At 45.4% G+C, this 17,053-nt stretch overlaps 1 protein-coding gene across 1 annotated transcript in view; it reads left to right on the top strand.

The window, feature by feature from the left end:
• Positions 1–17,053, top strand: part of LOC112115978 (interleukin-23 receptor) — a 65,478-nt gene that overhangs the window by 24,680 nt on the left and 23,745 nt on the right. Inside the window, 5 exon segments of the mRNA XM_026655646.1 lie at positions 2,159–2,455; positions 4,262–4,385; positions 10,631–10,791; positions 11,467–11,612; positions 13,372–13,531. Coding sequence (XP_026511431.1) covers positions 2,159–2,455; positions 4,262–4,385; positions 10,631–10,791; positions 11,467–11,612; positions 13,372–13,531 — 888 coding nt within the window.

Here is a 17,053-nt window from a genome sequence, read left to right as displayed (position 1 = left end):
GGGGCATTGGGGATGAGGCACCCCTTAATCTCTGCACCATGACCTGTACCAGCAAGAGCTGTGCAGAAGGGAGAACAGTGTGTATCAAGTCACTGTTTCCCCCCCTCCCACACAGATGGAACCTTGGCTTCATGCCCACAATGAACCAGTCAGTGTAGTACAGGATGTATGATAGACCACATACTCAGTACCAGTACTGCCCTTACTCCATTCAGTATCTTTGTTTTAGAGGGTATGGAAGGCAGGGCTTCTGTACTCCTGGATTCCACGGCCACCGAAATCTTCCCCTTAGCATGACACTGTGATCTTAACTCTAAGCTTTCATTAGCTATCAATAGCTTTGCGTGTGTACATGCACCCACATGTAAAATCCTGGCTGCACTGACTTCAGTGGCAAAACTCCCATGGACTTCAATGGCGACATGATTTCAGACCTTCCCCCCTACTCCATTTCTGCTCCGATAGTGTGATGGCAATCTAGTACACATCCCACTAAACATGAATGCCGAGTAATACCCATTAATCCCAATCAGGTGCTAATGACAAATTGTCATAAGATCGTAAATTTTCATCATAAACTATTTCACTGCTGATCCTTTTGATAGAAACAAACAAAAGGAAGTATTTCTTCACAGAATGCACAGTCAACCTATGGAACTCTTTGCCAGAGGATGTTGTGAAGGCCAAGACTATAACAGGGTTCAAAAAAAGAACTAGATAAATTAATGGAGGCTAGGTCCATCAATGGCTATTAGCCAGGATGGGCAGGGACGGTATCCCTAACCTCTGTTTGCCAGAAGCTGGGAATGGGCAACAGGGGATGGTTCACTTGATGATTACCTGTTCTGTTCATTCCCTCTGAGGCACCTGGCATTGGCCCCTGTCGGAAGACAGGATACTGGACTAGATGGACCTTTGGTCTGCCCCAGTATGGCCGTTCTTATGATCTTATGTTCTTAAATATGTATTTCTCACACAGTCTCAATGCAAAAATCTGTGGCAAACAAACTGCAAGTGCAGGGTAAAACAGATTACATTTAGTATCAAAATAAATAATACAAGGAATATTATACTGATGGCCTTATTCATTTTAACAAAAGCAACACCTAGCTCCTATATAATGCTTTTCATCAGTAGATCTCAAAGTGCTTTGCAATGGAGGTTCATAACTAAAATCAGTAGATGTCTCCATTATTTAAACTATACCTGAAGTGGGTATAGAACAGGGGTCTCAAACGCAAATGACCACAAGGGCCACATGAGGACTAGTGCATTGGCCCGAGGGCCGCATCACTGACACCCCACCCTCGCCGCCCCCGGCCCCGCCCCCACTCCACCCCTTCCATGAGGCACCGCCCCTGCCCCATCTCTTCTCCACCTTCTCCCATGAGCGCGCGGCTCCCTGCTCCTCCCCCCTCCCTCCTGGAAAGTGCTAAGCGCCACCAACAGTAATGCACCTCACTCAAAGGACAAAACACGCACTTAGTTAGATTTACTTCTGTTAAAGCCCCCCCACTGCACTGCGCTGCACCACCACTCCACCCTTGCTCTGCAGGGGTGAGGGCCGTGGATGAGGAGTTTGGGGCATCGGAGAGGCTCAGGACTAGGGCAGAAGGGCAGGGGAAGGGCAGCCTGCCCTGGCCATAGTGGAGGAGGCACTAGGACCCTGCGGCAGCAGGTGATGCCGGAAGCCGGCAGAGCGGAGTGGAGTCAGCATGAGCTGCAGGCTCGGGGGCAGTGAAGGGGCAGCAAGTGAGCCCGGGGGCCACTCGGGGGAGATGCGTGGGGGTGGAAGGCGGGGCCGGGGGAGAGACCTGGCCCCAAACATTGGGGAGCAGGGAGCTTAGCTGCCACATAAAATAACTCGGGGGGGGGGGCGCGCGGGGAGCTTGGCGGGCCGCAGGGAAGAGCTCCGCGGGCCGCATGTGAGACCTCTGGTATAGAAGTTCCCGGATGCAGAGCACTGCAGAAACCAGGGACAATTGTTGGATTTAGGGCTGACGTCGTTCATTAAGGTCTGGTTTTAAGCAGCATCCACTAGAATCGTTTGACTAGTCAAAAAGAAGTGCAGCCAAATATGCTGCATAACTGAAACATTAGCTGCTTCTATTTCAATAAGCAATCCGAGCCTTATTTTAATCAATTTATGCTTTCACAGGCGTCTCAAACGTTCACTGCTCTGGATACGTGTGGATAGAACCAGCTCCAGTCATTCAGATGGGTTTGAACATTTCTATCAATTGCCACTCTACGGTAAACTGTCAAATGGCAAAGTTATACATGATGCTAAATAATACTCATATAGAAGACAAATTATTAACAACAATAAACAAAACTACAGTGCAACTTCAGCTTCATGATTTCAGAAAACCATATTCCATCGTCCTATGTTATGCCAAGTGTCCCAGCAAAGCTGCAGATATGATAGTATGTGGAACACAATTTTTTGCAGGACGTAAGTAATTTGCTGTATGTATGATGGTTTTTCCACTAATTCTACTTCATCCCATTTAAGATGGTATAAACTGTTATTCCTTCCTAGACAGTGTTAGCCTGCAGCCCCCAAAATACTATTTTCGGATTTACAGTATTAAATCTTTTAATGTTTTTAGATGCCGCACCCAAAAAAAAAATCACACAAAAGCAGTGCTGGTATATTTTCCAGTTGAAAAGTGAAACTTCCATTTTTATTTTATTTATTTAACAATAAAAGGTTTGGGGTCTTATTAGTAATTAAACTTAGATTGTAGTTAACCAGCAAGGTATGTTGTAACTGGATTCAGCGGATATGCGTCATTAGTAGCAACTTCAGTGCATGTTCTGTCATGTGGCTGTGCACAGGTACAGTAACTCCTCACTTAAGGTTGTCCCTGTTCATGTTGTTTCGTTGCTGAGCAATTAGGGAACATGCTCGTTTAAAGTTGTGCAATGCTCCCTTCTAAGTCGTTTGGCAGCTGCCTGCTTTGCCCACTGCTTGCAGGAAGAGCAGCCCGTTGCAGCTAGCTGGTGGGGGCTTGGAACCAGGGTGGACGGGCAGCCCCCCATCAGCTCCCCACTCCCCTAAGTTCCCTGTGCTGCAGCCGCCCAGCAGGCTACCAATTGCCAGCAGTTCAGCTGTCCCTCTCCCAACTGCCATGTGCTGCTCCTGCCCTCTGCCTTGGAGCTGCTCCCAGAGACTCCTGCTTGCTGTGCAGGGAGAAAGGGGGGCTAATGTCAGGGTGTCCCCCTCCCCTGATCACCTGAAATCAGATGGTTTCCTTTCCAAATCTGTGCATTTTATGCAGACATGGCTGCAAAAGTTTTAACGCTGTTCTGTGTAACATTAAATCCCTCCCCCCACTCCAGAGCCCCTCACTACAGCAGCCACATAAACACTTCTGCTGGCAGGAGAGCTGCCGTAAGATAGCAGTACAGCCAGATTTACCACCAGTGTGCTTGAGTGTGCTGGAAGTCACACATCTGGCCTGGGATTAATAGAGTTTGGGCAGTCTTTGCTTTCAGGTCCTTGGCCACCGCCTATGAGCATTTGACAGGCTATCCCCTGCCCCTTCATGCCTACCTTTCTCACTGTACCCATCTGTAAAATAATACTGATCTACCCCACAGAGGTGATAAATCTTTGTAACAAATAAATGCCAAGATGCCCATCCACGTGGTATCTGGTCACACACTGACATGGCTTAAATTGGCTCATTAACATTCTAAATTAGAGGAGCAAACACACTACATTTCCCTGGTGCCTGTAGCTTTAAGACTGAGCGAAGGATCTCTGGACTGTCAGCTAAGGCCCTGGATTTCATAGTTCAGTTGGACAGTTCGTCATTAGCTTGGGCAACGGGAGGCATCTAGTAAGATTTTCTAATGTGGTCAGGTTCACATTTTAAGTGTGTTTCTGGCAGAAAGTGAATTGCGGAGGTGCCAGGAATGCCCTGCCTGCAGCCTGCAAGCTCCATCCTTGGGACAATGAGTTCCAGCATCCCAGCCCAGTGGAAGATTAATTTAATTAATACTAGTGGAGTACTTTAAAATCTCAGCTAAAACCCACTATGGAAAGCCACAGAATAACACAATCATCTGATTCTGGTATCAAACAATTATGGGTAAAATGCAGCACGTCTTTGTAACTTCTGTTCAGAGATATAGACCCCTATGTTTAGGTTCTAGAGGACATTAGTTTCAAATGTCTAAATGTCCAGTCATTGGATGAGCTGCCCATTAACTACTGAACTGACATACATTTGCATATAATCTATCTTTGTAGATCCACCGGACAGTCCAACCAATTTAACTTGTGTCATTTATGAACATTCAGACCACCTGACTTGTGCTTGGGACGCAGGGAAGTACACCTACATAAGTACTAATTACATTCTCTACCTGAAGAGGTAAGTCCTGCCAGGACAGCTTCTTGCTGTGTTTAGTTGAAAACCAAGAACAATTGAAGTAGAGGCTCTCTGCATGGCTTAGAATGTGGCTCTGAGCATTTGAAAGGAATAAGACCAAGAGGATCTGGGGGGGAGAGGATAGCTCGGTGGTTTGTGAACCCCAGTTTGGGAACCACTGCCTTACACACTAATGAGGGGAGGGATAGCTCAGTGGTTTGAGCATTGGCCTGCTAAACTCAAGGTTGTAAATTCAATCCTTGAGGGGGCTATTTAGGAATCTGGGGCAAAAATGTGTCTGGGGATTGGCCCTGCTTTGAGCAGGGGGTTAGACTAGATGAAACTCCTGAGGTACCTTCCAACCCTGATATTCTATGATCTCACTGATTCTCTCACTTGCTAGTGTGCTTTGTGGTAAAGGTGCTAATGGTATGGAAAGAACACACCAGAACAACCTAGGTTAATTGGTGGCAATGGTTAAGACTGGGGAGCTCTTGTAACCTGAAGTACCAGTATGACTATGCGGTCTAAACATATGTGGTCAGAGTAACAGCAGCCACAAGCCAAGCACGATTATACAAATGCTCTAGTTTTGATGACTGGAAAGACAGAGTGTCCTACTTACACTTTCTAGAACACCGCCTTACAGATCTCTTCAGGTGAACTCCCAAGTGTACATGGCTAGCTCTCACTTAACGCAAATGAGGTGGTATTTAGGATTTAAATCTTTTAAGACCTAGGTTTCCACACAGTGTTGTTATTACTTGTCTAATCAGTGCTATTTACAGGGCTGGTCCACAACATTCTGGCACCTGAGGCGGGGAGATCAAATGATGCCCCCACAGGGCCAGCTCCAGCATTTTTGCCACTCCAAGCGGCGGGGGGGGGGAAGGGAAATGCCGCGATCAACACTTCTACCACCGCTGCTTCATTCTTCGGCGGCACTTTGGCAGCAGGTCCTTCCCTCCAAGAGGGACTGAAGGACCCACCGCCGAATTGCCGCTGAAGAGCCGGACGTGCCGCTCCTTTCCGTTGGCCGCCTCAAGCACCTGCGCCCCCATACCCCCTCGATTGGGCCCAAACTTTGAAAGGTCTCAATTCTGCCTTCTTCCTGTTCTACTCCTCTCATGGTACTGCTCTGTTACCTACCCCAATAAAGGAGAACTAACAACTTAAAATGCCTTGTTCAAAAATTTTAAGTAACACTTAACTTTCAAACGCCTGAACAGCAAATGTAACTTTTCTTGTCTGCATAGTAAACACTGGCATTTTTATCTGTTTGAATAATCAAAGTGGTGCTTTCCGAGCCTTCTTGGTTGCAAAGATTTGAACTGCTTCCTGAAGGTCCACAGTCTGGGCCAGCTCATGCTCTATTGAGATGGTTTCAAGGCCGACCAGCCTCTCCTGTGTCATTGTGGAGCGTAGATGTGTTTTTATTAACTTCAGCTTGGAGAAGCTGCGTTCTCCACTGGCAACTGTTACAGGAAATGTTAGAAGTATGCACAGAGCAACAAAAGCATTTAGAAAGAGGGTGCTCATCTTATTTGTGCACATATATTCCAGAACAGCCTTTGGAGTTGATCCTAGGGTGACCAGATGAGAGGAACAAAATATCGGGACATCAGGGCAGGGGGGGTCTGCCGGCGGAGCAAAAAAAAAACCGAGTGCTGCCTGTGGAGCAAAATATCAGGACAAATTGCGTCCCGACCAGGGATCATTATCGGGATGTCTGGTTACCCTAGTTGATCCTGCTGAAATGTAACTTGAAAGGGCTTTCAGTTTATCACCTAAATCACTTGCATCAATATCGCGCATGTTATCATTACTGGTGTAGGTCTTCTTCAGGTATAGTGAGGAGTTTTGGAATATCATACAACATCCCTAATATACTGCTGTGTTCCTTGAACTGCATGAAACGTTCTTCAACTGACTGTATTGCACAATCTAGCACCTGGTTAAAGAATTCAACTTTGAATTGTTGTTTGGGGTCTCTTATGGGATTATCCTGTGCCTCACAATCAAAATATCTTCTTCTTCGGTGACTCTTGTATTCTTGAATGGGTGGGAAAATAGCTTCAGTGTGAAGTTCCTCTGCCAACTTCTGTGCACTCTTCAGAACGTTTTGAAATCCCTCATCTGACCGGTAAGACTGTAGGTATGACTTTGCTTTGTCCAGTTGTTACATTGCTCCAGATATATCAAGGTCAACACCTTGGAGTTTCTTGCTTACAACATTTATTTCAAACAGTATGTCATGCCACAACACTAAGCCACACAGAAATTAGAAGTTATGTATGTTTCTGGTGATTCCATTTCCCTCTGCCACTGTTCTCCCACGAACAGTTCCTGTCATAGCATTATCCTCCATAATGGCAACTCTGGCATCATCTATCTTCCCAATTTGGTGTTTGATAGGCTTTATTGCCTCCACTCGACTTTCCCATCATGTGGCACTCAGCGGTTTCAATGTCAGAGAGGATGTTCCCAGATGTTGCTTCAAAATTTGCCATCGATGAGTTGATGCAGAGAAAAATACATAGATGCTTCGAATTACATTAAAAAATTCAGCAGCCTCACTAGAAGCTGATGCTGCATCACTGAACACCAAGTTCAATGAATGAGAACTGCATGGGACAAAAAAAGCTCGAGGGTTTAACTCTTGGATCTGTGTCTGCACTCCTCTGTTCTTTCCTCTCATGTTGGCACCATTATTGTAGCCCTGGCTTCTCATGTCAGCTATCGCAATTCCCGTATCTTCCAGCTTTTTAAGAAGCACGTTTGTCAAACCAGCTCTTGTAGTATCATCAATGTCAATAAATTCTAGAAAATGCTGTCTGACAGTCACCATTGCAGGGACATTTTCACTAGGTTCTGTTGTTGTTACAAAATGCTCCATTAAAGTCATTTGTTCCGTATGGCTGATGTCAGGTGTGCAGTCCAGAATAACAGAGTAATATCTTGCTGACTTCAGATCTGCCACAATCTTCTGTTTGACTTTTGTTGCCAGTAACTGTATGATCTCCTTTTGAATTGTTTTTCCAAGGTAGTGGTGTGTGTACATTTCTTGCTCCTGGAGTACAGCATCAAACTCAGCCATCAGCTCCACAATTTTAAGGAAGTTTCCATTGTTTGGCACATACAGCTGATCTGAAGTGCCACACCGTGCTAGGTTTTGGGTAACAAGCATTCTCACAATGGCAATGAGCCTTTTCAGAACATTTTGCCAGTAATGAGACTCTGATGCAATCTTCTCTTGATGTTGATCATCTATGGTGGCCTTTAACCTTTGTCTCATCTCAAGCTCTTTCCACCTATGGAATGCTCTCTGGTGATTTGCTGCCTTCTCATGGCATGCCAGATTTCTAGCCAGATTTTTCCAGTCCTTTGTTCCTGTAGAACCCAATGTGGCTGGAACATTAGACTGGAAGAGTTTGCAACAAAAACACTATGTAGCATTCTGGGTTTTTGAGTACGTAAGCCATGGCCTCTCCACTTTGTCACCATTGGGGATTTCACGCCAGTAATGTGTTGGATGGAAACTTCTATTTTCATTGTCTTTGGGGAACATGAAGTTTTTCACTTGCTGTGGTCCACGCAGTACAAGGAAGTCCCTCAGGCTACTGCTGAAGTGGGTCCACAGTCCTGGATCATCTAGACTTAAGGAACTAAACTCAGCAGCAGCTGTTTCTTGCGCCTCCACCACACCCTTTTCTGATCTACACTTTTCTTCAGGAATGTGCATGGTTACATCCATTTGAGATGGAGATATGGATGCTGCAGTTGCTGCCAGGTCACCTGTACTCTGACTAACTGGAAGATCAGGCATCACCTCACCACTCACATCCTCACTGGGGCCGGAGGGCTCACCGTGAACATCTGTGTCTATGTATCTCAGGAGAGCTCCTTCCTGCTTAGATAGAAAAGCTTCCTTTGCTTTCTTTCTTTTTCTGAATGCTGCCCCAGAGGGGCGTTTTCTTCTTTCACTCATGACTGCTGTTCTGTGCCCGCTATAGCGGCTCTCAACACTCAATTGAAGGGGACAAATAAGCAGGCTGGTAGCAGGGCCTGAGTGAGGGAAGATATCAGCATCTTAAGGGCCTACCTGGCTCCTACTACTTCAGTTGACTGTCTGTTCTCCTCAAGTGGGTTCAGGGAAGCAGCAGGAAACAGGAAGCTCCCTGAGAAGCTGGTGTTAATCAGTCCAGGCTCCTGGGGGTGCTAGAGAGGTACATAAGAGGCTCCTCCTCCTCTCTCTCCCTGCAGCTCCCACTGCTTTCTGTTATTCCCTCTCACCTTTTCTCCTGCCTGCCTGTTATGTCTCTTGTGCCCTCCTTCCTCCAGCACAGCATCCACCATCTCTGTGCATCTAGAGCAGAGAGAATACATATGCACCAGCAGCAGACACAATTTTCTACACTCTGTGTCCTAGTGGTGTGTCCCCCCCCCACAGTCTGGCACCTGAGGCTGCCGCCTCAGTTCGCCTCATGGTAAGGCCAGCCCTGGCTATTTAGCTAGTAGTCGAGGATTTGTTTCCAGTCAAACCTAAACTGAGAATGTAAAACAAAAGCCAGCTTTCTACTCAATGGGCCTGAGCCATCACTGTGTTACATTACTTGTATCTCATGCTCGTAGAACTCCATGGATTTATCCCTCTGTAAACTGGAGTAGTGCAGTGGGGAAAAAAGGGCCACATGTTCTGTTGGGAGGTGCTAGACAGCATTAATTATCTGTAACACTTAGCCTTCCCAACAAGATCAGGGCCCCATTGTGCTAGGAACTGTACAAACACAGTATAGCTACACTGCAATTGGAGGGGCAGTTGCAGCTCTGGTGCACATATCTGCACTGTATCTTTACTCTAGCTAGCACAGGTAATAAGAGCAGTGAAGACACGGTGGCACAGTCAGCGTTGCAGGCTAGCAACATTAGTACGTACCCAGAGTTCCAGGCAGGCTTGTACAGCCAGCTCTGGAGTCCATGCCACTGTGTCTTCACTGCTCTTTTTAGCTGTGCTAGCTAGATTAAAGCTAGAATGAGTATGCCTACCCAAGTTGTAATCACACCTCCAAATATAGTGTAGACATGAACATAGCAAGAGATAGCTGCCCTAAAGACCTTACAATCTAAACAGACAAGACAGATAAAAGATGAAGAGGAAAATAATATCCCCATTTTACAGATGAAGCACAGAGAGGTTAAGTAACTTGCTTTAGGTCACCCAGGAAGTTTGTGGCACAGCCAGGAATTGAACCCAGCCCTCTGAAGTTCCATCCTCTTTCAATAGCATACACATACTTATGAAACTTAACAGCAGAGAGAAAACGGACTTCCCGCAGATTAATCAAAAAAACAGTGTATTGGAAAGTGAGAAATAGGCAAGTCAGAAACAGAAGGGAGGCGTGGAAAGGGAAGGAAATACTGAGTAAACCTCCCACCCTCAAATGTATGGCATGTATGTTTCTATTTGTCAGTAAAGACCCAATGTCCAGAGATAGTATCAAGTTGTTTAACCAGCCCTTGAAGAGGTCCTGAGATGCTATAATCTACCACAATGTCTTGAGATAGTAAAGCAACAATTTAAATAAATGCTGAAACACTGTAGTGTTTACTGCAGAATTCTTCCTCATTGCTTAGTTCTCACCTGTCAATTTGGACCTTTCTAAGTAGATCCACAAAAACTGAATACACCAGATTCTATTTTATTCAGAAAAAACAACATGGTCCGTATGATTCACAAAAAAAATCCTGTGAATGAGAAATCACCATCTTTCTTTTTGTTTAGAATTCTGGACATGGATGGCAAAATGAGAAATAATGGGATTATGATGCAATGAAGTAGTAGGAAAAGCCGTTACTACATCAGCATCAATTTGGCAATGGTATATATTGCTAAGGAAAGAGGTGGCATCACTAGCCCGACAGTCATCCTATTAGGTCTGGATGACCAATTGTGGGTTGTTCGGGGATGCAGGAGACTGCCACAGTGCAGGAGGATCAACTTATTATCATACCACTAATCTTAAATGAGTTGCTGGGCTGCATTTGCTGCAGGAGATAAGACTGACAAAACTGTTGTAACAATGTGGTGGCCCTACCATCCCCATTCTCGGGGATTTTTGTTTTTAAATTATATTGGTTTAAACTGGCTTTTGTGCTGTTTCTTTCCTCGCTTCATTGAAGTCAATGACAAAATTCCCATTGACTTGAATGGGGCCCGGAATTTACCCCGGTGCTTTTTGCTTTTTTAGTTTACAGACAGGTGAGGAGAAAGCATTTCCTTCGAATGCAGCAATCAACATTTCATTGAGCAAATTACAAGGAGGCAAACTGTATTCTATTTGGGTCCAAGCCAAAAATGACCTAGGCACAGCACATTCGGATCATCTGCAAGTTAACCTTGAGGATTTAGGTAATATATGGTAATTCAGTAATGGCTTTGAAGGCAGGTTGTAATATGTATGAACTAAAAAAAACCCTAACCAAAGTGATAAAATCTACATCTACATCTAGATGGATGTGCAGTACTGAAGTTTTCTGAGAACATTGGTGACAAATTACACATTGAGTACTGTTTAACATTAGGGAAACAGCTGCTGATGTACATTTCGATACACTGTCTTATGGCCCTCTCTTATGTGTTCTTTTCAAATTGGTCTGTAGTATTTTCCATCAATATTCTTTCACTGGTCACTATGCTCTCTCCTTAGTTTTTTGTGATGTGCTGGATTTAATATTGAGGCTCACAGAGCCTGTGATTTGGTAGTACGTTTCAATTAGCAAGTCTCATACTGCCGGTCTATTAGTTCCAACATTAAATTCCCAGCGTACATTAATGAAAGTATAAAACTGATTAATGGGAAGTTATCTTTAACTGACAGTGAAATTGTCCAGCGATTGTTCTCTGATGGGGCTTTTTAACAGGTTAAACTGAAAAATCAAGATATATTTTTCTCAGGAGAGAACAGATGTCTTCTGCAGTACAGTATATTAAAAAATCATTATAGCAGAGCCTAACCGTGATAGACTGGCACCATTTTCTTCATGGGCTCAGAATAGATTCACCATTCTTTTGTCTCTCTTCTAGTGATACCAGCCACACCGGTTATCACCAATGTTGAAACTACAGACAGTTCAGCACCGAGAACCATACTCCACTGGAAAAAGCAAACATCCATGGAGAACGTTTATTGTGAAGAGAGATACAAAGCACTGGCAGACCAAACTTGGCATGTGAGGCAACCCTTTCTCAACTACATAACATGGGCCTGCTGCTGTTCCCATTGACGTCAATGGCAAAACTCCCACTACCTTCAGTGGGAGCAGGATTGGGCCCTGCGTGAAAGATCACTGGGCTAGGTTATTGATACCAGTTCTCTGGTATTTGGTTTTTCATGCAGTCATTTGCTGTATTCAAGTAAGGAGAGGAGAACGTCTACGAAACAAGGATTTGCAAGCGATTGCATATACTCCCTACGGACATAATAGCACCATAACGACAAGGGTATTTGGGGGGTTGTTTTTAAAACATTTTAAAATGAACTAAATTCTTGTGAAAGGTGCAAGGCTACTAATCCTGGAGACTGAAGTCTTCTGTTTATTCAGACAGGTACAGCAGTAGCAGGACAGCGCAAGCTTCTTTGCACTCTCCTATCTGAGTGCATCAAAACCAACCTGGAGACACCTCCTCTGAGGGTTACTCTAAGCTTTTCCACTGAAACTCCTACCAGGAGTCAATTAGTGACGTTGGTTTTGTGCGGTGGACTTGTCCACTCATACCTGGACTGAGACCACCTAGTCACTTCACATAGTAATCTCATGGCTGTTTGAGAGTCTAACAACATTAGGGCATTTGTGACTTAGGCTGGATTCAAACCGGTGATTTGGAAGGGAGAGGCTCCAACTGAGCTATTCAGTAACACCCACTCACTGCCGCATGCAGACTTGCATTGCTTTGTAACTCAAAATAATTTACCGCTGTACTTGCAGAATTCTTTAGATAAACCCTATACTACGCAAAAGAAAATTAACGCAATATTCAAGATATTTCCCAGTGCTACCGTTTAATTTAAGTCACGTCCAAAGTGACAAACTGAGCTAGAAAAGCCACTCATACCAGAATAAGAGTGTCCGCCAGGGGAGTTATACCGCTATAACTATTGCGGATGAAATTCACACCATCAGACTGGTAGAATGTCCCATGCAGAAAATCCCTAAGAGATGAGGCTGCTTTTGTAGGTCGATTTAATATCAGCTGCTTAGGACTCAATTGTGCCCCGCTCCTGATAGACCCTGGCCCTTTTGCACAGTCAATGTGGAGAATTTCCTCCACCCCTCACACCCTGCCAGAGGGACAGGGCACAATCCCAATCCCTCCATTTGGGGGAGCACTGCTTCCTCCTGACACCCCCAGAGGTGCAAACCCGGCCAGTACAGATAAGGAGGAGGCAGGGCCATGGCCACACCCCCCTCCACATTCGCATGAGGAGCTGGCCACGAACACAGCCCTAGGCTAAGGCATGGTCAGGAGTGGCACCAGGGTTTTTGCCACCCTAGGCAGCAGCGCTCCTCCTCAGAGCATTCGGCGGCGGGGGTCCTTCCACTCCGCGTCTTCGGGGCGCTTCGGCGGCGGGTCCCGGAGCGAGTGAAGGACCTGCCGCCGAAGCGCCCTGAAGACATGGAGCGGAAGAACCCCCGCCGCCGAATTGCTGCCGAGAGCGGCAAAATGCCGCCCCCCAAAATCTGCCGGCCTAGGCGACCGCCTAGGGTCGCCTAGTGGAAGCGCCGGCCCTGGGCACAGTGCAGTGCCCACACTGATCCTGCACTCCTAGGAGCTCTGGGGAAGCAGGTGCCTACTCCCTCAGGGCTAGGGCACTTGGGCAGGGATTGTTATAGCATCATTAATAGTTCCAGTACATGTTGTTGAACGGATGTCTAATTTCATGAGGCTAGTTAGTACAGCTTGGAAAGTTATATTGTTTGTCAATTTTAGATGAAAGAATGGGACATAAATGTGACAAGAGGGCCACACACAGAGTACAGCCTGGAGTCGAACACAGAGTATGAGTTTCAAGTGAGATGCCGATTAATTCTTGCCAAAAGCTATTGGAGTGGATGGAGTGCGCCCTTTATTTACACAACCCCAGAAGCAGGTGAGTTCACACCCAGGCTTACAAGGGGATTGCTCCATCTCCTGCTGTCATGCATCACTTTTTCTTATTTTTTAAAAACTTTGAATGAGATCACCCCCTTTTCTGGGGCAATTGTCAAAGGGAGTGGAATGGTGCGGGCTTCTAGTTACCCTGCTATTGGAACATGTGGGATCAGTACACTGTCAGGTGTACCTTATTGGAGCAGCAGATTATATATATACAAAAAAGAACTAGATAAATTCATGGAGGACAGGTCCATCAATGGCTATTAGCCAGGATGGGCAGGGATGGTGTCCCTAGCCTCTGTTTGCCAGAAGCTAGGAATGGGCGATATGGCGACTTGATGATTACCTGTTCTGTTCATTCCCTCTGGGGGACCTGGCAGTGGCCACTGTTGGAAGACAGGATACTGGGTTAGATGGACCTTTGGTCTGACCCAGTATGGCTGTTCTTATGTTCAGATTCCCTGATCAGCGCATGCCAGCTGGAAGGTCTAGCCATGCCTAACCCCTGCCGGCTCATCAGAGTCCCTTTGGGCCAGGGTGCAAGGAATGGGAATGTTAGCTGGGCCCACCTCTTAGAGCTCTTAATCACTGATGAGAAATCCTGCGTCTGCGCTATGGTGGTGATCAAGAAAGCTCCTTACATCTTCTTCCACCTTAATCCAACAAAGAGACCAGGATTTGTCCCTTACCATGTAAAACAGGAATGTAGCATTTGATTTTCTAATCAGACTAAATGTAAAAAATAGTCACTTAAGCCAGGCCGTGTGTGACAATCTTTTGCTACAAACACTTCCCATTCCTCCTGGTTGGCAGGCTATAGGGGAATAAAGGCCCACTGTAAAGATATTTGTGATCGCATGTGATACATCATTTCCCACTTGACAGCATAAAGGGTACATTTTTTAAGAAGGGCTGAGGTGCGACCTCTCTTTTGACAGCTGCAGTTAGGTAGCTAGAGATGCAGGTACCCAGGTTTGCACCTGGGATTCAAACACACACGCAAAAATACAAATACAAGTGTATCTGCAAAGAGGAGATTGACCGTTTGTAATGTTTGGGCTTTCACCTTTTGGTGATGTTTAACCAATCAGGATAGATGTCATCAGAATAGTTAGTGCCATTTTTTAAATGACTCAGTCAATGGAGACACAAGGTGAGTGAGGTAATATCTTGTATTGGGCCAACTTCTGTTGGTGAAAGAGACAAGCTTTTGGGCTACACAGAGCTCTTCTTCAGGTCATTTGTAACTCAAAAACTTGCCTCTTTCTCCAACAGAAGTTGATCCAATACAAGATATTACCTCATCCACTTTGTCTCTAATATCCTGGAGCCAACATGGCTACCACAACACTACAAACAACATCAGTCAAAGGAGACAGCATATCTAATGGTTAAAGTAGGAGAGTTGGAGTCAGGACATCACAATTGTGTTCCTGGCTTTGACAATGACTTAGGCAATCATTTAAATCTCTCTGTGCCTCAGTGTACATACCTGCTAGATGGGTACAATACTCATCTACCTCATAGGGTCATTATGAGCCTTAACGTATATAAAGATCTTGACATGAAAGGCATTGATATGAGCACAGAGTGTCAGCGCTAGTTACTGCCTCATGTTTTAAACTGAGCTAATAAAATAATTGCTGTACCCATTCTGCCTCTGCTCTAATGCAGCTGGCATCAGCCCTGGCCAATGCACTGTGACACCTTTCCTTAGCTCACTGCCTTCCAGTAGTGGCACATGCAGGAACGATACAGCAGCACCATCCAAAGCTTGAGCCAAAGCCACTGCAGTCAAAGGAAACCTTTCCATTTACTTCATTAGGCTTTGGATCAGGCCCTGGATTAGCATCTCATTAGTGGATATAGGTTTTCAAAGATACCATGAGTACTTCCATCCAGGGACGATATATGAACCATGGTAGAACTCACACACTTGTCATAAAGGCACTATGTTTCTTATCTAGTTGCAGTGTGTCTCATCTTTGAAAGTAGAGCAGAGGGCTATTTCTTGGTATATCAACAGCATAATTAATTTGATCCGATTCTTATGTACAGTTGGATTATTCAGTCATTCTATGCGCTCTGCTGTCATGCAGAGTGCCACTTGATTCTGAACCGAATTGCAAGTTAACCCCCGAATCCTGCAAACACTTACACTCCAGTCACTTCCCACATGTGAGCAGCCGTAAAGACTGTTTGCAAAGTGTTTTCCAGAGGAAAAGCTCTAGGTATTATTGTGCCAGGTACTGTATGCCTGTTGGGCAGTTGTACTGCCACTTTGGCAATTATAAGGCCAGTCAAATTAATTTTTTCCCCAGCCTAACTGAATCATGGAAACTACATACTCAGGGCTCTAGTCTCCTATAGATACAGAAAAAGATTAGCGTTAAATACCTACATAAGCAAACGCCCCACAAATTGATGGGCAAATAGAGTTAACGGCACATCTAGGCAAGAAGTGGTCTCACGGTAGTGTTTTGCTGGTGCCCTCTGCTGGCTAATTCTGGGTATGACATTGTCAGGAGCCAGAAAACTTGCCGGTGCTTCCATCTACAGGTGATTTATCACGGGCTGTTATAGGAGCAAACTTCTCAAGTCTTCCTTGAACAGTCCTGATTCAAGCCCCAGACACTGATGTGTTGGCTGCTCGGCCTCTACCCCTGTTGATTAGGGCATCCGAGATTCTGTTTTAATAATGCAGTCACAGGGTTTGTTTGTTTTTAAACAAGAACTTCACAGGATATCTTATGTGGCCAAAGTGGAGGTGGAGGTCAGGAGAAAGCAGAGGCTGCTGGAACATTACAGCCTCACAACCTTCTCTCTCAAAGGGGAAATGGGATATTTTGTCTTCACCCACCCTGTCTCACCCTGTGGTCCCTCTCGCTCCAGGAACTGCAGCCTCCTCTTTGACGACTAACAGATTTATTTGGGCATAAGCTTTCGTGGGTAAAAAACCACTTCTTCAGATGCATGGAGTGAAAGTTACAGATACAGGCATAGATATACTGGCACATGAAGAGGAGGAAGTTACCTTACAAGTGGAGAACCAGTGTTGACAAGGCCAGTTCAGTCAGGGTGGATGTGGTTCGCTCCCAATAATTGATGTGGTGGCAGCAATACCAAGAGAGGGAAAATTGCTTCTGTAGTGAGTCAGCCACTCCCAGTCCCTATTCAAGCCCAGATTAATGGTCTTAAGTTTGCAGATGAATTGTAGCTCTGCAGTTTCTCTTTGAAGTCTATTTTTGAAGTTTTTTTTGTTGAAGAATCATAGAATCATAGAATATCAGGGTTGGAAGGGAACTCAGGAGGTCATCTAGTCCAACCCCCTGCTCAAAGCAGGACCAATTCCCAACTAAATCATCCCAGCCAGGGCTTTGTCAAGCTGGGCCTTAAAAACCCCTAAGGACGGAGATTCCACCACCTCCTTAGGTAACGCATTCCAGTGCTTCACCACCCTCCTAGTGAAATAGTGTTTCCTAATATCCAACCTAGACCTCCCCCACTGCAACTTGAG

The sequence above is a fragment of the Terrapene carolina genome, unplaced genomic scaffold (assembly GCF_002925995.2).
Source record: "Terrapene carolina triunguis isolate 2854851 unplaced genomic scaffold, T_m_triunguis-2.0 Scaffold210, whole genome shotgun sequence".
NCBI lineage: Eukaryota > Metazoa > Chordata > Testudines > Emydidae > Terrapene > Terrapene triunguis.
Note: the sequence above shows the minus strand (reverse complement) of the source record. Positions and strands in the feature narration are given on the sequence as shown.